At 29.6% G+C, this 23420-nt stretch overlaps 1 protein-coding gene across 2 annotated transcripts in view; it reads left to right on the top strand.

Moving 5' to 3' along the window:
- The first annotated feature begins 1510 nt into the window (after positions 1–1510).
- LOC121132589 (serine protease 33) overlaps positions 1511–23420 on the top strand; it is a 31749-nt gene continuing 9839 nt past the window's right edge. The window contains exons 1-2 of one of the 2 annotated variants that reach the window (XM_040728019.2): positions 1511–1928; positions 21013–21310. In XM_040728019.2, coding sequence (XP_040583953.1) covers positions 1903–1928; positions 21013–21310 — 324 coding nt within the window. In that variant the 5' untranslated portion in view covers positions 1511–1902. Of the gene's footprint in view, positions 1929–17086; positions 20439–20493; positions 21311–23420 lie in introns of those variants that run through there. The other variant, XR_011784422.1, reaches the window with a different exon arrangement.

Below are 23420 nucleotides of genomic sequence, written 5' to 3'. Positions count from 1 at the left end.
CTGCTTCAAAAACGAATATGCCAATCCTAAACTTTTTTACATATATAGAAAGCTTTACAAATAGATTTAATTATACCTCACTAAAATAAGCTTATACCAAGGTTAATAGAAATACAAAGTTAGACCATCATATAAAAGGGCATGCTGGAAATTTCAATCTGACGTATTTACAGACTGCTGGGCAAAACAGGTTTTTTTTTGACAAAACACGCAACCACTCATAGTCTATGACGTAACTATTACTAGAATTTTCAATTTAATGTATCGTACCGACTGCTGGGAAAGAAAAACAGATTTTAAGAAAACCCGCAACTACTCATCTACTATCACGTGGTGGAAGTCAAACATCAGGCGTACACACGTTAAGGTATAATCTTGTATTTCTATTAACCTTGGCTTATACGAGGGTGGTCTGAAAAGTTTCCGACTTCAACGTAAAAATGGCAGCACTCTTAAATAAAAGCTATTGAAACTTACTCACCAAAATTTAAGCAATTTTGGACATGCAGTTGATGCTAGTGTTTTTGTGAAAAATTACACAACCTTTTTTCTGGCTGGAAGATGATTTAGTTTTTTTTTTTTGGGTGATAGTGGTGGAGTTATTTTAATCAATCATTTTCAACAAGGAAAAACCATCACATTCGCATACTACACATCATTATTTGACAAGCTGAAGGCAGATTTTCGTCAAATGAAGAGGCACCTTCGTTACTTTCGTTAACAATTATTTTGCAAAGGAAAACACCAAGTACTATTTTGGACGGGTTAAAGAGATGAAAGCATCGCTGGGAGAAGTGTGGTGAGTTACAAGGTGACCAAGTTGAAAAATAAAAATCCATAAAAATATCTTATATCTTGGTTAAGTCAGAAACTTTCCAGACCATCCTCGCATTGTGAAATAATTAAGTACGGTATTTCCAAGGAAGAGACCGCAGGTGTAAAACACGGATAAATTCCGGAAAAACGGTATCCCGAGAAATAAACCCTAGTGTACCTATAATAAGTAAACGAGTTCCAACTTACAATTTACAACTCGCTCAGAGAAACGAGTGGAACACTGAAAAGAAGAAAGAACGAAAAACCACATATTTTGGTAGTGAACAAAAGGATCCTTGGAGTTCATTAATCCTTGGAAACATGTATGTACAGATAAAAGTGCAAATCGACGCTTCAGTATGCTTACGCAATGCGTCCAATGACCTAGGTTGTTCTCCGCGTACGCATTTAACTTTTATATTATATTGAATGTACGTACATATTTACTGTGTGATGTGTCTCATTCCTATTATACAAATACGAACGTTATTATTACCAATATAGTAATAATTAATTAATGAGGAATCAAAGGTATTTAGAATAATATTTTGCAGGTACTTGGAGTGTTGTTGGTCACTTTGGGAGGAGGCACATAGGTGGTGTTTTATTAAGAGGAGGGAAATCCCCCGGCTATCAAAAAATATAAATAAATTGACGACAGTAAACAAATAATAATAATAATTTAGAGGCCATCAATGTAGTTTTTTTTAGACTCTCGCCGAAAGGTAAAAATGTTGGAATTGATTACTAAAGCAGTTCATGTTACATGCTCGCGGGAGATACTTCTACAATCAGGACTACCACGAGTATTATTATTATTACTGCAGCAGAGTTGTAAGTTGTAACTCACAAGAACGGAAGAAGGAGAATTACTACGACTCCTGCTCCTTGTATGCACAAGGAACATTCATCATCAATAGGAGTGAGCAGTGTGTTCGTCCTGATCTCTACCAAAAGAAGACTCCTTCATTTTTTGATCCCCTGCAGCTTGTTTCTTTGTGTTGCCATCATTTAAAATATATTGAAAGTGTGTGAGTTGCTCAGTGATCCTTCTGTGACAAATAATCTCATCGCTGGGGTTCGATAATGACATTTTTTCATCATGTTCACAGGTAAGGAGATACTATGTATGTATGAAATTAAGGCCCTTAAAAGCAAAATCATTTACCATATATCACAAATAAACTGTATAATTGATATATTCTTAAATATATGTCACAATAGTTTTAAATGTATGTATATGTATAATAATTATGATACATAGTTCAAATATACAACTTGGCTAATTTTTTGCAAAAATGTGTACTTTATTAATCTAAAGTGTAGATAGTCCATGTTTCACTAGACTGGTAATATAAACAGTTGAACGAATCCCGGAGTAATCCACAAAATGGATCTGTGGTTCATCATGGAAATATTATTCATTAGAAGTTGCATCTTCAATTGCGATAATCAAGTCAAATACCTCCTCTGTTGACAAAAGAACTCATTGTACAACTTGAAACTCTCGTCTCGCAGATTATTTACAAGTAAATTAGGCTGAAAGAAACTCTACTGGAATAATCTATGGATTTAGGTTTTTCAAGTGGAAATACTTTGTGACATCATTTGTAGACAAACCATAAAGTATTTATTTCTCCATGTATGTAAATAATATCTTATTATGTAGTATTTATGGTAGCACAATCGAAATCCTCCTCAAAAACGTCCCTGAGTTAGTTACTACGTCACTTATTCCTAAGCTGTTAGTCGTAATTTTTATTCTCCTTCGTGTTTTCTGCTTCTACCTTCTTGGCTCAAGGATATTATTTAGAGGCAGAGGAAATAATTGAGAGGTATAGCAACTTTTCATCAATTCGCCCACTCTCTTTTCACTGGCTCTCTCACTCACTAACACACTCAATAATATTGAGTTTTCCCCCTTTTTTTTGGGCGGAGGTCATTGTTTATTTATGCATATTAATCCAAGGTTTAATCAAAAGAATTTTTTTCTTTCTTATGTGTGTATTATATTTCAAAGAACACCATTTTGAGTCAGGGGCATCCACAAAATTATATTGAGGGGGGGCGGGTTTGATTTTTGAAAAAAATCAAAATAATTTTTTTTTTTTTTCAAATATTTAATATCCACAGTTCTTCACAAAAAAATTTGAAAAATTAAATTTCCAGTAATACATTTTTCGGAGAAAAATTTCAAAAATCCATCGCTTTTAAAAGAAAATTAAATTTTTGGAAAAACAATTGAAAAATTAAATTAAATTTCAACTATTAAATTTTTGAATTTTTTTCAAATATTACATTTTCTAGTCAAAAGCAAAAATTAGTTAATTGGAGGTGGGCTACAGTCCTCCTGCAGACGCCCCTGTGAGTAGTGTTGAGTCAATCTTTATTTTGAACAGAACCCTCCAGTCCTGTCTAGTTCAGTCCCTAAAACTTGTAAAGTGCGGTCCTTGATCACGTCTCTCAAAATTATTTCTTCTTTTCTTAATCAGTTCTAATACTGAAAGTTCGAACAACCCGTCCTAGGATTGTACTGGATCGAAAAAATAAGGACTGACACAACACTAATCTTATGTATATGGAGGAGTATCAATTCAATTCGGAACTATTTCTTAAAGAATATATTTATATCACATTGTTATGTTGTTACAGACCTTGAAATAAAGTTAATACTATACTTGATTTCAAATAATAAAAGATGGCCATCAACGACTGCAAGGGAAGTTTGGAGGGACTGTATCCCCCCCCCCATCAAGAAATATTTCTATGTTACTAGAAAATTTAAAATTTGACTTAATATTTTAATAATTTTCTGTGAATAACTATGGATATATTTGAAATTATTTTCCTAAAAATTTAAGTTTATGTGATTAACAATGGATTTTTAAACTTTTTGATTCAAAAATTTAATATTTGAAATTTAATTTCTTGAATTTTTTTCCTAAAAATGTAATTTTATGGATATAGCAATGGATTTTTAAACATTTGGAAAAAAACATTGAATATTTGAAATTTATTTTTTCAAATTTTTTTCCAAAAAAAAAATTAAAAAATTTCTGTTAATAGCTAAAGATTATTGAATTTTTTTTTGTTAGCCGTCGCTTTTTTAATTATTTTTCTCTTATCAGTATTTTAAGTAGGGTTGTAAATTGTAAACATTTTCGGTATGGGAAAAAAATAGACCATAAGAATTAGAAGAATGTTTAAGAGGCGTTACAATTGATTAGCAACAATCAGCAAATAGAAGAAGGAAAATATCCACAAGTCCCCCTCCGTATCAAGCAAGGATATGGACAGGAAATACTGTTGCCGATCCACAATTCTAATTTGAGTCCATCAGGGACTTCAGGGGCCCCCACAGGATTATATTTTGGTGGGGGATTGGTTTTAGGAATTTTTAGAAAAAAATGCAAAAATATCGAAAATCCATAGCTATTCATAAGAAATTAATTTTTGTGGGGAAAAAATCATAAATCCACACCTATTCACAAAAAATTTCAAAAATTCAATTTTTAAAATATTTTTTTTTTTTAATTTAAAAAATCCACAGCTTTTTACCAAAAATTTCAAAAATAAACTTTTGAATATTCAATTTTTAGAAAAAAATTTCAAAAATCCATAACTATTCACAAAAAATAAAATATATTTTTTTTTTGAAAAAATATCAAAAATAAAGTTTCAAATTTTAAATTTTTGGAAAAAAAAACTTCAAAATCGAAAGGTATTCACAAAAAAATTCGTTTCAAATATTTTTTTTTCTGCTGCAAAATTTGCCCGAATGACGAAAAAAAATCTGTAAAAAAAATAAATTTCTTAATCTGGGGGGAGGGAGCTTCAGCCCGTACAGCCCACCCCTTGCAGACGCTCCTGCACTTACTCTCCCTGTGTTCCTCAATCTTTCCTCATTCTTGAGCATACACACTTGTAGTTAAACTTCATAATTAAAGGTTCTCTCCTCAAGAATGGAAGAAAAATGTTTCAACTTTATAACCCAGTACTGAACGTTGATTGGTTGAGTTTTAATTAGCTATTGATAAGCTATGAAAAATTCCCTGTAATATATATTATATATTGAATTATAAATCCATAGTGGGAAAGAATTGACTACCTCTTACCAATGGATTTTGGGCCTTTTTATGTTTCTTTTTGGATGAAAGGCTGGAACATTCACTAAAGGTTACGACATGATAAATATTTCATGAGCTTGTATGCTATTTGTGATATTTTAGAGATTTTACCGGTTAGTAATTATACCAAAGAGGAGAAGCTTCGAAAGTTCATCATTGTAAAAAAGCAATTTGCAATGTAATATAGTAACATTACGTATTTCCTTATCTTTAGTTAAATTCTAATTGATTGGCAACATTTTTCATTATATGTACGGGGGTGGGCAGAAGTATACAGACATATTTCTAATTTGTTTTTAAATCTAGTGCGTTTACCTTGCTAAGCTCTAATTTCTACTGAAAGTACTGTACATAGACAACAACTTTTGTTTTTATTCTTAATCTGTTCATTTTCACCATGAAGCAGCAACGATGCTAAGGCTATCATAAAGGTTACAAAATACACCAGGAAGACTGTCTATGACGTCGGTAAGCGATTGAAGGCGGGTATGGTGCTTTCCCATTATTTGATGTGGTAGGAATTTATTTGTTGTGTAGGAAATGTACATAGTGATAGGTTAACAAGATATAATTCGAACTCAGTATATTAATGATCAAAACAATCAAAAAAAGTTTTTCGATTGAAAAAAACCAAATAAGAAAAAAAAAAAAATAGTTTCGATTGGCTATTAGAATATGGCATTAGGAGTGTTATGGTATCTCTTCGCCATCTTGCCACTATTAATGTCTTGTTAAAGGTGTGAGGATTGTACATAAAGGGATGCCCTTAGAGTTATGCCTTTAAAATAGATCCCAAATTATAATAAGAAATACTTAAATGGGTAGAAACAAACCTTGTATGATGGAGAGTTAAAGAACCTTCAGACAAGATAATGCATAGTACAAGTGCAAAGATGGAGTAGTCACTGATTTGTCAAATATAATGTTTTCTTCTTCTTCTTTTTTATCATGGACAAAATTAGTAGCCTTATTCCAATTAAAAAAGTAAGGTCATCAACTTTTTACACTTATTTCATAACAACAATATTTTTATCACGAGTGCATATTGTTTTTTTTTTTGGGTAGGGTGATTATTTTTAAAGTACGTTTCCTGGACCAAAATGGGGATACGTATATAGTAAGGTTATTCATTTCCCAGGAAAGTGTCTTTGAGCGGGATCCCGTTTCTTAGGTAATAAATACTGTGAAATATAAGTCATTATTTTTAATGCAGTCTGACTCATGTGTTCCGTATCCTTATTCTACCCATTTTTATCATTATCAATAAAAGTGATTATAACTTCTTTTGGTGGAGTCGGAAAAATATTACCGACTCCGGCTACGAAAACTGTTATAATTTATGTAAATATATTTATTTATAATTAGAGATGGGATTTGTGTAAAAGCACGAGAAAAAGGTGGGAGCTATCATATTTATATTTAAAAACATATATATCTATTTTATTAGGTATTTGTAAATAATAGGTTTAGTTTATTAAGTACTATTAAACTTGAAAGTTAAAAATAATTCATAAGTTTATTTAAAAAATTCAAAACGTGTTTTATAGTACATACAATCGCCATTTTTGAACACCACTAAATTATTATGTTGTGTTGAGTGTAACCACTTGCATTGACTTCATACTTAAATTTGTGAATAATCAATGGCATCAGTGCAATGTGCAACGTTGCAGTGAAAGATTATTTGTATTGTCGTTCCTCGGTTACAAGTGCATAAATTATGCTTTGAATCTTATAACTATAGATATAAGTCATATATCTATAGATTTATTTAATTTGCTGTTCATCATGTTAAATATTTTGTATTCCATATATTTTCTTTATACCTGGAATAATTATTCACTACATATAGACATAGCTATAAATTAAATGTTTATAGCCTCTACACTCAAATGACTCAATAATAATTATATAGGGTATAAACTTTATTATTATTGTACAATCGTGTGTTGGAATTAGAGTCGGTGACATTCAAAATACTGGAGTCGGACATTTTATGTACCGAATCCGCACGCCTGCTTAAAACAAAGCTTAAATTTTAAGTGATTTTGGTGAAGCTCTGGGGATTGTATAATTGTGAAATACACTTTCCGATATGTTGGCTAAAAGTAAATTCGCGCATTACTATAATCCTTGTAACTCATTTGCTAAAAAATATGAAACATCTGAAATGTCACATCTCATACTACTTCAAAAACACAGATCATATTCCCTTATTGAACAATTTAAAAATAATTTATTTGACCCGTTCAACAATATTTGGGTTGAATCCATGTTTAATCTAATGAATTAAATAATCAAATACGGGGTTTACTGTTGATATAAAACCCAGATAAATCCTCTGAGAGAAACCACAGTATGTACGGGGTGATTAAAAAGTATTTTAATACTTTACTAATGTTTTAACTCTAATTCAGCTGGTTGAAGTAAACCATTGTTTTGTCGTTATAGAAATGTATTCGACATTATATCCAAAGTATCCTTCATCATTAATATGATTTCCATTGTCTTCAATACAAACTTTTTAGTTATATTTCTTGTCAATTTTCTCCATTCTTTGTTGACTGATGACTTCAAGCCTCTAAACTATATGTCCCATCATATAGGAAGTAGTACAATGGTATGAAATCCTTAGTAAACTAAATTCCGGTAGGAAAATTTTAGTATGTTCCTAGCATTGGCGCCAGAACCATAGGTACCATTGACTTTTATAGTTATTGCAATATAAAAATTCAGTATTGTCTAAAAATATTTAAATGTCGTGACTTAAAAAAAATTTCAATTTACCTCTAAAAAATAAAAATGGTTATTTGTTCTATTTTTTAATGTTATATTAATTGGTCAGATGGAGTTGCACTGATTATGTATAAATAAACATTATAGTATTACATTTAGTCCATCTTACCTAGGAATCTTCTTTGAAGTCTCTATACATGACTTATACTTCCTTCTCCAGTCGTTACTGGGGCACGAGCTTACGCATATTGAGTCCAAGAGAATAATTTCTCTCGAGCACGTTGTCCATTGTGTTACGGTTTAATAGTCTCTTCTAGAATTTTTAAACTCTAAACCCATCTCTAAGAGATGAAGTGCCGTAGCTCAATGGACAACACGCTTGGCAGAAATTATTATGTAGAACAATACGTGCTTATGTTCGATACTGGCTCGCTCCGAGAGAAGAAAATACATATTTATGGACTTCAAAGACAATTCCTTGGTTAGATGGAGTATTTTAATATTATAATTTAGGGATGTGAAAAGTGTCTGAATCCGCGTCGGATACACTAAAAAATAGATATATTAGTAATCAGCAAGATATAAGTGCTCTTATTTCTCCCTATTTTGAAGATTCAAACGTATTAGGGATTAAGGAGCACTATCATTCATTTAGTGATTTTTTTCAGTAGATATGTTAATATCAAAGTTGCCTACATATACTTTTCCTTTTGATCTACACACACGAGGATTTGGACAATATTCCCATCCTTGACTATTATGTTTGCTTAAACACACTTAATCAGCACAACTCCATCTGACCAATTAAAGGAGCATTAAAAAAATGTTTTTCTCTCTTCTAAAAAAAATATTTGTCAAATTTCACTTTTATAAAAAAACCAACACATTTGGTCAAAATTGTTAAATATGCCCAACAGCCGCAGAAGGTGGGAACGAGATAAATTGTATAACTGAATTAAACACATTGTTAATATATTCTACCTCTTGTATTATTTTGGGAAAGAAAACCAATTACTGCTGAAAAAAGGAAAATTTTAAATATCTAAAATATAATTAGTGCAGAATAATTATATTTAAAAACATATTTTTTTGTTTTATTATGCCTTGGAAAAACAATTTACACCAAAGATAGTCGATAATTCTTCTTTTAGAGGGAGATGCTAACACACACTCGACTAATTAAATAATGAAAAAAAAAAAAGAGCACACGCATTAACTATTTTTCCTTTTCTAATAGGTATACTTACTTTTTTCTTTACTCATTTCCCTTCTTTAAACATTATATAATCTGAACACCCCCATTTATAAATAGATACATGCCGGTGCTGGTGGTTCCAGGGTTCTATGTTTTTTGTTAGATATTAGATACAGGTACACTATAGAAGTATCTAGAGCTAAACTATTCCACGATCATCATCGTAATTAAGAGATGAGTCACCTACATACAAACAAGTAACATAAATGAAGGATCACGAAATTTAAACAATCACACAAGAGTGATTCTACAACTTTTTCATAAAATACTGCGATTTAACCATAACATATAAAGTGTCATTGACATTAATATGTCGAGTTTAATTCAATTGAACTACAATTTTATTTTTTCTCAAATCCATTTAATCTCTTGTTTTATTTATGAACCTTCCATGACAAAAGGTTAAATTCCATGTCATGTAAATTGAATATAAATATCTTGTGTATAGGTTACAATTTCTTCGTCTTAAAATACATTTTTTTAATTACAACATTGTTCATTTAATAACGACCGTTAATTCATACTATTATTTCATTTTGATCTGTTAAAATTACATGGCCATTTATGTGTAATATAACCCTGAGCATTTGAACTTTATAATGTGCCACAGAATACTTATATTTTAGTAATTTGTATTAAAAATGAAACCATGAATAGGTCGATTATCCATGGAATATTCAACTGGTGTATGATCATCATCTCAAGTGCAGTAAATCCTTCATTTGAAATTATTATTCTCATCTTTTGGTTGCAACTTGTACAAGATCAAAACTTATACACAACATATACCTATATACAATATAAACACAGGTTATTAAATACCAGACAAAGGATTTATTTGTAGAGGATATTGTAAAAACTCATGTTTATGTCAAATTGCTTGCTATATTTTGCATTGACTGAAATAAGGGGGGAAACCAAATTTGCTTACAATTATAAGGTTTTAATACTACATATATTTTTCTTTTTACTCATAGACTTCAGCACAATCTAAATATAACTAGTAGTTGTATTTTAAAAGTCAAGGACATCTAAAATCGCATATACAAAAATAACTCGGAATTTTTATTTGTGTATATATATAGGGCATAGTTTAAAACATAATTATATTTGAGTCACTTTATTGATATATATCCGGTTTACAGGAAGTATTATAGGAAATTTGTAGTGGTTTGAACTATTATACGAAATAAAAGAAAAAATCTTCTGTTTTTTTTAAATCATTAAAAAAAAGTCCTGTTATTAATAACCTCATTATAATCACAGCACTCTCATAAAAATGGTTACATTTGAAAAAAAAGAAAATAAACATAAAGTTCACATCGACGATAAAAAAAAGCCTTTATATTTTAAGGAAGTATTATTTTTAAACTTATTTAATTAACAAATTGTTACTTTTATTGTATATTGCAACCTTTCCTCCCAAAAGAAACATAAAAAAGACCCAAAATCATTTAGCAGTTTTTCAATTATTCCCGAATAAATAATTATTATTTAATAAATATTGTAAGTTGTACAAAACTTGAAAAAAAAAACTGCATTAAAATTAAGCCAATCACCATTCAGAACACAGATAAGAAAGGAAAAATGTAGTATAGTGTCATCCATTGTAAGACACATAATTTCAAAAGTTTAGTCAAGAGATTCCATATTTTGTTCCAATTATTGAACCAAATATGATCTGTTTGACTTTATTAAATTTCCATCGTAATCCTAACTTTAAACGAAAAAAATACAAACTACGTGGAGTGAATGAAGACATATAGTCCTAAAGTATGATATCTTTTGATAATTAGATCTAACCAAAATTATCAGTATTTAAGATACGTATATATTTAAATTACGTTGAAATGATACTGTGCCTAAAAGAAGCATTCTAAAATGTTCTACGTCAAATATATGCTGGACCAAAAAAAGTGCGCCCAAATGATTTTTTTTTTTGGCTAATGTTAGGAACTTCGATCATTTTCAAATGAGTAGGTAATTTGAAATAAGATGAATATCATTGAATCAGAAATTCATATAATAAAGTGATGATTTTCCAATGATGAATAATCTTGAACTGTTTACCGAATTACACAATGCAATGAAATGCAGACTTATGGTAAATAACAGCATTGAACTTCATGGTGAAGGCTAAAATTATAATAATGTATTTTTACAATAGCAAAATGAATGGCCTTGCCATGATTAAAAAGTCACAACTTAAGATACCACAGTTTTTTAATTATTTTTTAGTGCATTGATATACAATATACATACATAACGGGGCGTGGATTCAAGCTATAAAAGTCATCGATGGTAGTTTAACTTTTCATTAAAAAAAAACAATTAAAAATCCCTTGTTTTTGAGGTCAAATTACAAAGAACAAAAAGCTGTTTATTTGTGTAATGAAGGCGTTTATCTTTAGGAAGTCATGACTTAATCTATGTATGTATGTTAGTAGAATGAAGGTTTGATGATGAAATGTTTTTTTAAACCTCTGTCTTACATTAGCTTAAGGTCACGACTTTAGAATTCAATTTTATAGAATTTCATCTTTAAATGAGTTATAGCTCATTGCAATCCTTTTGTGAACTCAGAAGAGTATCATATTTTGCCTTAAAAATTTAAAATTGGTACAAATATTGTAGATATAACATAATATCTATAGTGTTGTATTGGTTCTAATATATTCGGTCCTGTCTAGTTTTAGGAGCAGTTCTATTGGTCCTTGTTACCAGTGTTTAAGACCGTCGGTTTATAAGTTTGTCAGTAATAGAACTGATTAAAAAAGAAGAAATAAAGTTAAGTGACTTCATCAAGGACCGAATTTTATAGGTTTTTTGAAAGGATTTGCAATACTTAACTGGACTGGGACTTATACAGAATTGCAGTCTTTAGTCCAAAACAAGGACATATATGAGTACATTTAGAATCCTTCATAAAAGGGACATTTCATTAATTATAAAAAAGTCGCTGGACGCCACAGAGAGAATGTAAAAAGATACATGTCCGGAGAAAGAAGAAGAATGAGCTCCCAACTTTATAATCCTTAAATCAGCTATAAATATGATTTAAAGATGAGATTATTTCCTTCCCTAAAAAAAACCAATATATCTATACGGAAACTATGGCAAGTCTTCACGCAACCTTGAAATATATTTTCACTATTATTGTTCAGTCTGATTTTTGCAGCATTAAATAATCTTTTATGAGTCTGTTTAAATCTTGATCGTTCTGGGGCGTCCGTTGGATGGGGGGTTCTTTATTTTTGGAATTTTTTTGAAAATTTTATGCGAAAAATTTCAAAAATTCATAGCTATTATCAAAATTAATTATTTTTTTTGAAAAATTTCAATAATCCTAGCTGTTCAAAAAAAAAAATCCATAGCTATTCAAAGAAAATTAAATTTTTGGAAAAAAATAGAAAAAAAATAATACATTTTTTAGTAAAAAGCAAAAATTTCTAAATTTTTTGGGGCTACAGTCCCTCCAGTCCATGCCCTACAGACGCCCCTGTAATAGATCATTGTTAATTATTTCATTATACAGAGGTTGATAAATAAAGTCCACGTGCAATTTTGATCTAATCTGCTTCAACAATATAATTTTTTTGATATAAAATAATTTTTCAATTTCTTATATTTCATTAAACCTTCAAAATAAGCCGGGATATTTATACAAAGAGTGGTTTGAGTTCAAAATTATATATTTACATTTTATTAGACTATCCATATTTCGATTTCCAAATCAGATGACATTATTTTTAGGAATATTAAGAATCATCTTTATTTAATTAATTTTATTTTTGAACATTATATATCTATTATAATTCGCTATCAAATGCGTCCGCAGTATTATATTTGGGTGTAGCTTGGCTTTTTTTGATATCCAAAAATTAAATATTTAAAAATAAATTCAAAAATAATTATTTTTTTTTCAGAAGTCTATAGCTAATATCAAAAAAATTAAAAAAATTTCTCAGAAAAAATAATTTTTATTTGAAAAAAATTACAAATTTTTAATTCGTTGGAATTTTTTCTTCAAAAATCCATACTTATTCCCTAAAAATTAAATTTTTTGTAAAAAAAATCAAAAATCAAGAGCTGTTCACGAAAAAAAAAATTTCAAATATTAAATTTTTTGTAGTAAAATTTAAAAATCCAAAGCTATTCACGAAAAATTAAATATTAATTAAATTTAATATTAGAAAAATTACATTTTAAATATTAAATATTCTAGTCAAGGGCAAAAATTCCTTAATTTCGTGGGGGGAGCTACAATCGTGGACGTGGACGCCCCTGGTTATTAAACTGTTTGTTCGACAAAAAAAAACAAAAAACTTGACATTTAATAAATTGATAAAAAAATCTTCGCCTCAGATTTTCGAGAGAGGACATGTTTAGGGGAAAAAGGACGAATGGTCGGTCACCTTATACTTCATTTAATGACATGGTCTCAATTGAAGGCTACATTGATATAGTTTGACCCTCTCAATCTGATAACTTGTGTATGTATTTATATGTTTTTCAGACTTGAGTAGGATTATTACTTATTCAGATTTTAAAGAGTTTTTTTATGTTTTTTAAGAGGTCTTGGGACCTCAAACTTCCACCTCCAAATTTGCCCATCATTAAATATACAAGAGTTATGAAATTATAGATAATATATTCAGAGTTCTGTAACAAAAATTTGTGTAACGATAACATAAAAGCAAGCTGGGATTTTTTTTGATGAAACAGAAAAAACGAAATGAAAAATGAAAAACCGAAGAGGATTTTTTAATGAACCAAATATAATATTAAGCCACTGAAAAACCGTCTAAAAAGTTTTTAATATTATAGATATTTGTTTCAATTTTTTCATGAACATACTTTGTATTTGAACTTTAAATCATATTTTGTTATCATATATATATAATCAGTTTTAGTTAGTGAGTCTAATTCTTAACCAGATAATCTTTCTTCTTTTGGTTATTCTTGCAACGTGAATACTTATATGTACACTCTTCTTCAAATAAAATTTTCACATCATGACGTCAAAGTATCTTTTATCATCAGTGTTACCAAATTATCAATTTTTATCAAGTTCAGTTAAGCTTAAAAACCGCAGCTACTAAGGACTTTATCACTTTTTTGAATTATTATAAATTATAGTACTCATATCAACGGATACGTTTATCATACTGTCGCAATATTGAGAAAAAACATACCAGTTTGGTTTGATGCTATTGCCACATATTTATGTTAAGAGGGCAACAACTGAGTTTCATGCATAATATCATATATGTGGCCCGTCAACACACAAGTAAGCTAGAAATTGTTTTTCTCAAAATGGAATGTGGTTTACATTTGTACTCTTTGACGAATTATCATCAATGTCTAAAAACAAATTTTTCTTACGATTCTTTGGAGACTCCCCAAATTGCACTTAAAATAGCCAAAATTAATCTTAACAATAAAGGATAATAAATTGATAGATTTTATTTGGAAGAACATATCGGGGACAAATTAAGTTTTATAAATCAAATGAAGGTCTAGTTCTAACTAAGTCTAACTATAGCTAAAATTTTCGGGCATTTTAAATCAAACTACAAATTTGAATGGAAATCCTATACAAAGGCGTCCGCCGGCTTATATTTTAAAGAAGGGGCTTGAATTTTAGAATTTTTTGGAAAAAAAATTAAAAAATTAATTTTTTTTGTCAAAAAAAACTAAAAAATTAAAAATTCATAGCTATTCTCAAAGTATTGATTTTTTTTTTTTGGAAAAATTTTTCAAAAATTATGCTTCAAAAATCCATAGCTATTCACAGAAAGTTAAGTTTCTTCCGCTAAAATTTTAAGAAAATTGAAAACATAAATTTATTAGGGAAAAAAAACTAAAAAAAATTTTTTTGAAAAAAAAATTAAATATAAACAGTTATTCACAAAAAAAATTCATTGCGATTCTCAAAGTATTATTTTTCGGGGGAAAAAAATTTCAAATATCCAGGGTTATTCACAGAAAGTTAAATTTCTTATAAAAAAATTTCAAAATTAAATTTCAAATAATAAATTATATAGTAAAAAGCAAAAATTCCTTAATTCGCCACCTGCGGACGGCCCTGCTATGATTAAATCCAAAACGTCTGTGAAATATTGGACTGTACATATGTATGGTATAAATGAAGTAAAACAATAAATTAGGATTTTCTCCTTGGCATTATTTTGTTCAATATTGTTTTTATGTTGAAGTTGCACATGCATATTTAAAAAAGTAATCTTGAATTTTACTATACATTTTATCACCTTTTTGGCAAGATAACTTTATCATTTTTAAGTTTTTGTTAAAAATAAGCATAACTAGCTACTTGTTTGCTGAAAAAAAGATTCATAACGAAGAAAATGCTTAGTTTCACATTATGAATTTTTTCCCCCTTTATAACTAGGAAGACTGATGGAGGGTAGGGCCACAACCCTCTGCCTTCTATTCCTCTGTTTGTAATAATGTTTCATTTATATTAAGACTGAGAACTCTTCACGGCGATAAATATTTTTGAATGAAAATAAGAGACACATTTTTTTCTTCCTGAAAATGGCCGTTTATTGGCCAAAAAAAAGGGATGTGTTCATATGATCTTTTTGTTTGATCTGAATACATTTTAAACTTAATTTCTATTATCTTTAATTTATAAAAACTACATAAAAGGGAATAAAATTATTAATTATTAGAATACAACAATATCAGTGTGTTCCATGTGCACTTCAGTTAATTTGGTCAAGACTTGTAGAAAATCAATCTTAAGGATTTTACTAGAGAAAAATCGATATTAACTACGGAATATATTATTATAATCTAATTAAATTTATCAGAAATACTCTTTGAAGAATATAATAGAATATTAAAGAGTATTAATTTAATCTGGCATTGATTTAACTGTATAGATAATTGCCTTGTTCATATGATCACGATAGGTGTTAATGAGTTAACAACAGTTATGAGTTATGAAAAGTAATTTTATAAAATAAAAGTATTAAAAAGCAAAAATTACTCCCCCTGCGGACACCCCTGATAAGGCTTCAGAAACGACCCTTGTATCTTACACATAATAGAAACAGGGTTATTTTCTTAAATGATAAAAAACCTTCACTGTTGATCCTGCTATTAACAAGCAAAATTTATTATATAGAAACCCTTGATAAACCCCAGGAAACGGAATCTCGAGAGAGAAACATGTTTTTCGACTCTTCAAACCGTCTGGTTGCTGACTGAGATAATGATTAAGATATTAGTGTGACTGCAGCCTAGAACGGCAACTTCCATTCTTTTTGCTTCATTTTCCACTTAAGAGTATTTAATATGACCTAAACAGCTGACCTCACTTTTAAAACTATCGTGCCAAAAAGTTCCTACCGGATATTTACAAAAAAATGCTTACGAAACCTCTTAATTTTAATAAAATTCCAAGACTTTTTCAACACTTGGTATATAGCTGAATCTGACAGCTTGTATTTGATTATGTGAATAGTATAGTCCAAGGAATCCTTGGTATTTTCAAAGAAAAAACAACAATTTAGCTGTAGCGAGTAAAGCTATAACTCTTTTCTTCATGGATGCTGTATCAGGAATTTATATTTATATGGTTCAACTCTATAGCAAAAAGCTAAATACATCTTTTGAACAAAATATATATTAATCAAATAATTAGCCTAAAAAGTTTACTCTCCTATCTTTTTGTGGTGGAGTTTATTGAAGTAATAAAAATACCCATATATCAAATGTCAAGTCAAGATCGGAATCCATTTTCCAATTGAATACAATTATTTGGATTTATCGTTTGTCAACATACAAAAATCTCAACTTATTGCCATAGATTAAATGGATTTAGTATAATTATACTAGCATCAGTCTGAAACTGTTTTCCCGGTTATTTCTTTCGAATTTCACAATCCCTTACTTTTTTGTTAAAATGAGAAAATATTTGTTAAGCACGTCGTTAATTTTATTGTATTTTTACAATTTACAACCTTTTCTCCAAAAGGAAACAGAGAAAAGGACCAAAATCAGTTTTTTGTTTGTCAATTCTTCCTAAATATGTAACTATTATTTGATAATATAGTGGATAATTGTTCAGAAGTTAACAAGAGGAAAATTGAATTCAACTCATTAACGTTCTGAACACTGATACGAGGAAATGACTTAAAAAAATGGACAACTAACAACAACATACAGTGTACAATTTTGTGTTTCTGAGATGACTATGTAATATTTATGGGGGTTCTAAAATATCTCAAAAACTGAACAACACATTCTTCCTGAATGCAATATATGTAAGCGATTGAAATATCAATACAATGTAAAAAATGCTAATATAATCTATAAGTAGATATAGAAGAACTTATATAAACATTTTCTTTTGTGTTGTAATTTGCTGAATCATTTGGGGTTTCAAGGAATTTCCTTTGTTGTGTTGGAATAAGTCAAGATATTTAGTACTAATTCGGAAGGGATTTTTTTTTTGTATGGTATAACATTTGAGACACAAGGAGATTCAATTGCATTTTTTAAAGTCTATACCACATGATGAGTTCGAAATCGATTGTAGCAAAAAAGAACCATGAACTCAAACGGATGTAGAGGCTTTGTAGATACATCATGAAAGATTAGGATGATATTTGATAAGTGTAATCGTTTGTAAGAGTAGGATTTTGTTCAATCATAAACAAAATTTATGGATTAACCTTGGGACAAACTTTACTTATACATACAATGGATTTATCCAACTCCAAAATAGTGGAATTTTAAATACTTTGGCTACTACTGTATCCAAAGTATTTGTAGTTAATTTTTTATAATTGTGCTTACTGGGTCTTAAATCTTGAGTAACATTTAAATAAAAAATATTTGCATTGTATTTTCATGTCAGCTGCCTCCACAAAAAATTAATTAATTTTTACTGGAAAATTTAATATTTAAATTTTTTTCCAAAAAATTTAATTTTCTGTAAACAGCTGTTTTTGGAAAAATTTTATACTTCGAGATTTTTAAATAGGCAAAAAAATTTTTCAAAAAAATTCAAATTTAATTTTTTTTTCGAAAATTTTTTAAAATTTAAAAAACAGCTTTTAGTTTTTTTTCAAAAAATTTAATAATTCAAATTTAATTTTTGAAATTTTAAAAAAAATCTAAAAAAATCTAAAAATTTAATTTTTGAAATTTTTGGATTTATTTTTCAAAAAAAATGTCTAAAAACCAGGCCCTTGAACTGTCATAGCAAAATTAATGAAATCCAATTTAAAAAGAATTCCCCAAATTAAGATTTTTTAGTGATTTTCTTATATCTATTGTTTATAAACTTATATGTCTTTCTGGAGAGGTATCAAGAAATATATATTTATATACACTTGATCAGCCCACATTACTCTCAATTAGGTTGACAATGAAACTTAGTCAGTGCTTGAATGGATTAAACAAAGAAAATATAAAGTTGAGTTACGAGGACCAAACTTAATAAGTTGGCCCCTGTGGTTCCGGTTCTACTGACTTGAAGGGACTGTATTCTTCAGGCTTGAATAATGATGGACACAATACTAGTTCTTTGTTAATAATAATTTAGTTACATTAGACTAGAATCTTTGTAATTATTGGCCTTTTAATGAATCATAGTATGTAATTTAAATTACAGAGAGTGCTCAAGATCCGGTTTGAAAACACCAGTGGGAGAAGAATTTTGTATTAGATAACACGGATCTTGACCACAAAATTCCTCCTATTTTTTTTCCTTTCTTTTTATGCAATAATTTTTCAATTTGATCTATAAAAAAAGGTGAGTGTTTAAGAAGCCACTTAAAATATTACCTTAGCTTGGGAGAAAAGGGTTCAAATGGTTAATAATTTATTACACTTACCTCCCACTTGCTGGGGCCAAGACTATACTATTGTTTTCGTCTTCCATATGTTTTTTTTACTTTACAATGTATGTATTTAAAACGAGGGTATATCCGTGAGTTACCCATTCACAAACCCCCAATATTTGTATTAATATACAGAATAAAACATTGTAGGGTTTTAAGTGTTTTTATCCCCTCTACATACCTATGTAGAGGTCTGTCAACAGATGTTATTATAGAACCGTAAACAAGATCATTGAACTTGGAGGAATAAACAAAGTACATATTTTCATTTTTGCCAAATCCCTAGGAAATATATATATTATTAATAGATAATTTGGCTCTAAAGCATACAATCGATTCTTTAACAAATTTATATATAATTTTACAATCATTTATTACGAGCAATAATATTTTTTAACGATGTATTTATAAGAAAAAAATTATAATAAGAATACTCAAGTTAACCTGTTGTGTGCAACCATAAAGGGTTAAGAAAAAAAGTGTTGTTCACGGGGTTTATTATTCTTATTATTCTATGGGAACACGCCTCCAAGCCTCTTGTAGAGTTGGAACAAACCCTCTTTGTATCCTTTAAACATTTTTTCTTCAGATACACATTATTAATCAGCAATGGTAACAGATAATAAGTGGAAGTGATTGCAGAGGTGGCAACAGAGTAACAACACTACAAATGTTACATTAAGAAAAGAAACCAGTCGAAATCTTAAGATGCATTAATCTATTTCCAAAATACTCGTCCTTTGAGTTGATCAACATACATTTTTCGGAATGCTCCAGAACCCACTTCCCACAATTGTTGCTTCTCTCTTGCTATTTCCTCTATTTGTCGAATCGTATCTACTTAGCCGTTTATGGCGAAACAATCCTGGATTAGAGGCTGAATGTGACGGGGATTGCCGTTACTCAATGTCTTGTTGGATGTCTGGGGGAGTTGCAACGCAAAGTTGCGGTGCAGTGTTTCAATATTGCTGCGAAAGGTCTTCCTATGGAGCTAGTGCTCGTTACTGGACAAATAATGAATATGGGAATGGCATTGGGGTCCATGATGATCCCCCTGATATTCCTTTTGGACCTGTTGTGAATGATCCTAGTTGTGGTGTGCCCACAATCTCGTCTCGGAGGATAGTGGGAGGGAGTGAGGCAGGTTTTGGAAATTTTCCATGGCAAGCTCTCATTAGAATTGGGACCTCAAGATGTGGTGGAGCTCTCATTAGTCCATATTATGTAGTTACTGCCGGACATTGCATCAATTCAGCCAAGGCTTCTTCCATTCGTGTTTACTTAGGAGAGTATACTTTATATCGAAGAATAGAACCCCTTCCAAGGGAGAAATACGGTGTATCTGAAATTGAATTACACCCTTATTATCGTTTCACCCCTCAAGCGGATCGCTATGACGTTGCTCTTTTGAGACTCAATACTCGAGTAAACTATCAACCTCACATTTCCCCAATTTGTCTCCCCTTAAAGAACGAGGTCTATAAAGAGGGAACAATCGGGACTGTTGCAGGATGGGGTGCTCTATCTCCGACATCCACGATTAGACCTAATAAGCTTCAGGCCGTGGATGTGCGAATTATCAATAGTGATCGATGTGAAATGTGGCACAGACAGAAAGGAATTCATGTGAGTTCCTCCTATTAGCGTTCGACAAATCTTTACACAATCCCAATTTTTTTAGGTGAGAATTTTTAGTGACATGTTTTGTGCTGGCTATAAAGAGGGGAAACGGGATGCTTGTCAAGGGGACTCTGGAGGGCCCCTGGTTGTCAAAGACATAAGAAAAGGACGATGGGTCCTAATTGGTCTTGTGTCAGCAGGGTATTCCTGTGCAAAGGCTGGACAGCCAGGGATTTATCATCAAATCTCGAAAACGTCAGACTGGATCTCATATTACATTCGTCGGAGTTTATAACTCAATATTATCCAATTAACTTCTTTTCAAAAATAGTTCCTATTATTTTATTTAGTTATTTTTTATATATTTTGTTATATAAAAACAAATTGTTTATTATACCACTTAAGACTTTATAAAAGAATTGATTTTTTTAAACTCTCAATTTTGATGATTTACTCAATAAATTTGTTGATTTCATTTAAACAAATCAAAGTGCACGGTCCTCAATTATTTCAATCACTACCTTTGTCCTAAGTATTGCATCCACATATAAATGTACTAATGTAATTTAATTCATTCCAGCCTACCATTGATATTCGCACTTATTCTGGTTTCTTCATTGAAATTCACTACAACAAGTTTTCTCGATGATCCAGAACTAAGCTCTCACTGTCGATCCCAAGGCGGTACTTGTGGTCCTATGCTGAGCTGTCTTCTCAAAATGGGATTCGTTGCCGGATCTTGTGGAGGTGTCTTCTCGGTTTGTTGTGCTCAACCCTCGACTGTAAGTCGTTGGATTCGAGAAAATAATCATGGGAGTAATCATATTGGAGGTGGAGATTCTTCCTCACAGTATAGAAGTAATCACAAAAAAATTAAGGTGAGCTTGGCAGACAGGGTGTTTATTTCCTCTTTCATTGGTTTTATTGTAAGAAAATTATTTTTCCTCTATTATATCGAAAACATGTTTGCATACTTTTCTACTATGTCATTCCAATGCTCATTCAATGTATTTATTTTAATTTACTTCAACTTGAGTCTACTACAATTACGAAAACTTTCTTCCCAATGAAATGAAGTGATTCTTATTTCCTAATATTTTTATACAACAAATATATTTCCCGATCTTCTATCACTCCGAAAGTGGACTCCTTGCAAGAGACAATTTAAGCAATTTGTATTTCTCACATCAAACAAACTTTTCATATTATTCCTTAGACCTTTTACAATTTATGTCATTTTTTGGGATCATTAGTGTAGTAGTCAAATCATATACATATTTGAGTATATTGATATAACTCTATTATTTATGAAGTATGGCTCAAAAATTATGTTCTACAAACTTTAATAGATCGACAAGATATAGTAAAAGTAACTTATAACTATATATTACGATCTTGGGAAGTAAATAGATTGGATCACAATGAATAAAACTTATTGTGTGTTAAAACAATCTGCTCTTTATATCATAAGCACGAACCGTTTGATGATTATGAAGCTTTATTAGTGGTTTTATGATAGTAAATAAATAATTAGACCAATGAACTTATATGAATAAAATATTTCTTGCTAAAACTTGCAATACTTGCTAAACTTATGTTATTACAATTTAGATAATTAATTTGCTCATCGAATATAACTTACAGTCTTAACTACTGAGTGAACATGCTCAAAATTTTCGGAACAATTGCGGAATAATTGATTTATCACACAACCTTTTCTATATTAAATATCATGTAATCTTTCAAAATAATATTTAGATAATATGGAATTTATTAATATCTAATAAGTCAATTAATGGGATGATAAGTGATATCAGTGTTTTCTATTTAATATAATTCTAGCTTTGAATCGTAAAAGTGCGTATATCGATATAAAGTATATTAATTTTTGAATAAAAGATGCTAGAAAAAAATGCATATCATGTATTTTAAAGATACTTTGAAAAGATCTTTCATTTTATCAAAAAGTATGACTAAACAAAGTGTTTGTTTAATTTATATTATGTACAATATTTATCATACGTCACAATGTCAATACTATACATGCACTAAATATGTTAATGTTAAAACAAAGCGTACATAATTGCAGCCATAAATTATATTTGTACATTCTTCAATATACATATTAAACCACAAATCTCTCATGGATTTTGTATATTTTCATAGTACAAATCATTACATATTTCCTATAGTATGTAATGTTCAACCTACTCTTTTTCAAGGATAGTATTGAGTCATTAAAGAGTGATAACAGGAAATAAAACATTTTCATCCTTTAGAAAAATCCTAATTATGGGAAGTTTGACAAGTCATTTTTGTATATGTATATAGAATGTAATTCTTCCGGATAAGGAGAGAAGTGAAGCGTAAATAATCAGATTAATATTATTTTTAATTGTAAATTTTTTGTTGTTCATATTTTAAGTAAAATATATTGCATACTTCAAGTTAATGGGAATCAATACGCTTAACACCTAATTAAAACAAAAGTGTTAATACAAAAGTACATATGTTGTGTTCGAGTTGCAATTTATTTATCGTATAATCCCTTATTTAATTTGAACATATATCATTTTAATTACCAATTAAAGAGGCTGAGGCTGCTCTCCTTCCATTTAGATCTGTTAAAATTACGCATTTATGATGTATTTAGGAGTCATATAAATATGGGCATTAAAACTTTATAATTTACCATATAATACTCATCAATTAGTAGTGTTAGATTAATCCCAGGACTGAATATGAATCAATTAAGTAGCTAAGAATGAATTATATTAATTTATATGTTTTCAATATAAACCCAAGATATTTTTTAGCGCCCACTTCCCCCATCCTGATATAAATAAAATAACAATTTTTGATATATATATATTAAAGTTTTATTTGTATCATAATATTTAAATTAAATAAGTAAAGAAAGATAGACGTTTAAAATATATATCCATAATAACAAGCAGATTTTTTCTATAATATCCTTAAGGCCACTTC

The sequence above is a fragment of the Lepeophtheirus salmonis genome, chromosome 2 (assembly GCF_016086655.4).
Source record: "Lepeophtheirus salmonis chromosome 2, UVic_Lsal_1.4, whole genome shotgun sequence".
Taxonomy (NCBI): Eukaryota; Metazoa; Arthropoda; class Copepoda; order Siphonostomatoida; family Caligidae; genus Lepeophtheirus; species Lepeophtheirus salmonis.
The sequence above is the reverse complement of the archived record's forward strand: the minus strand, read 5'-3'. Positions and strand labels throughout refer to the sequence as shown.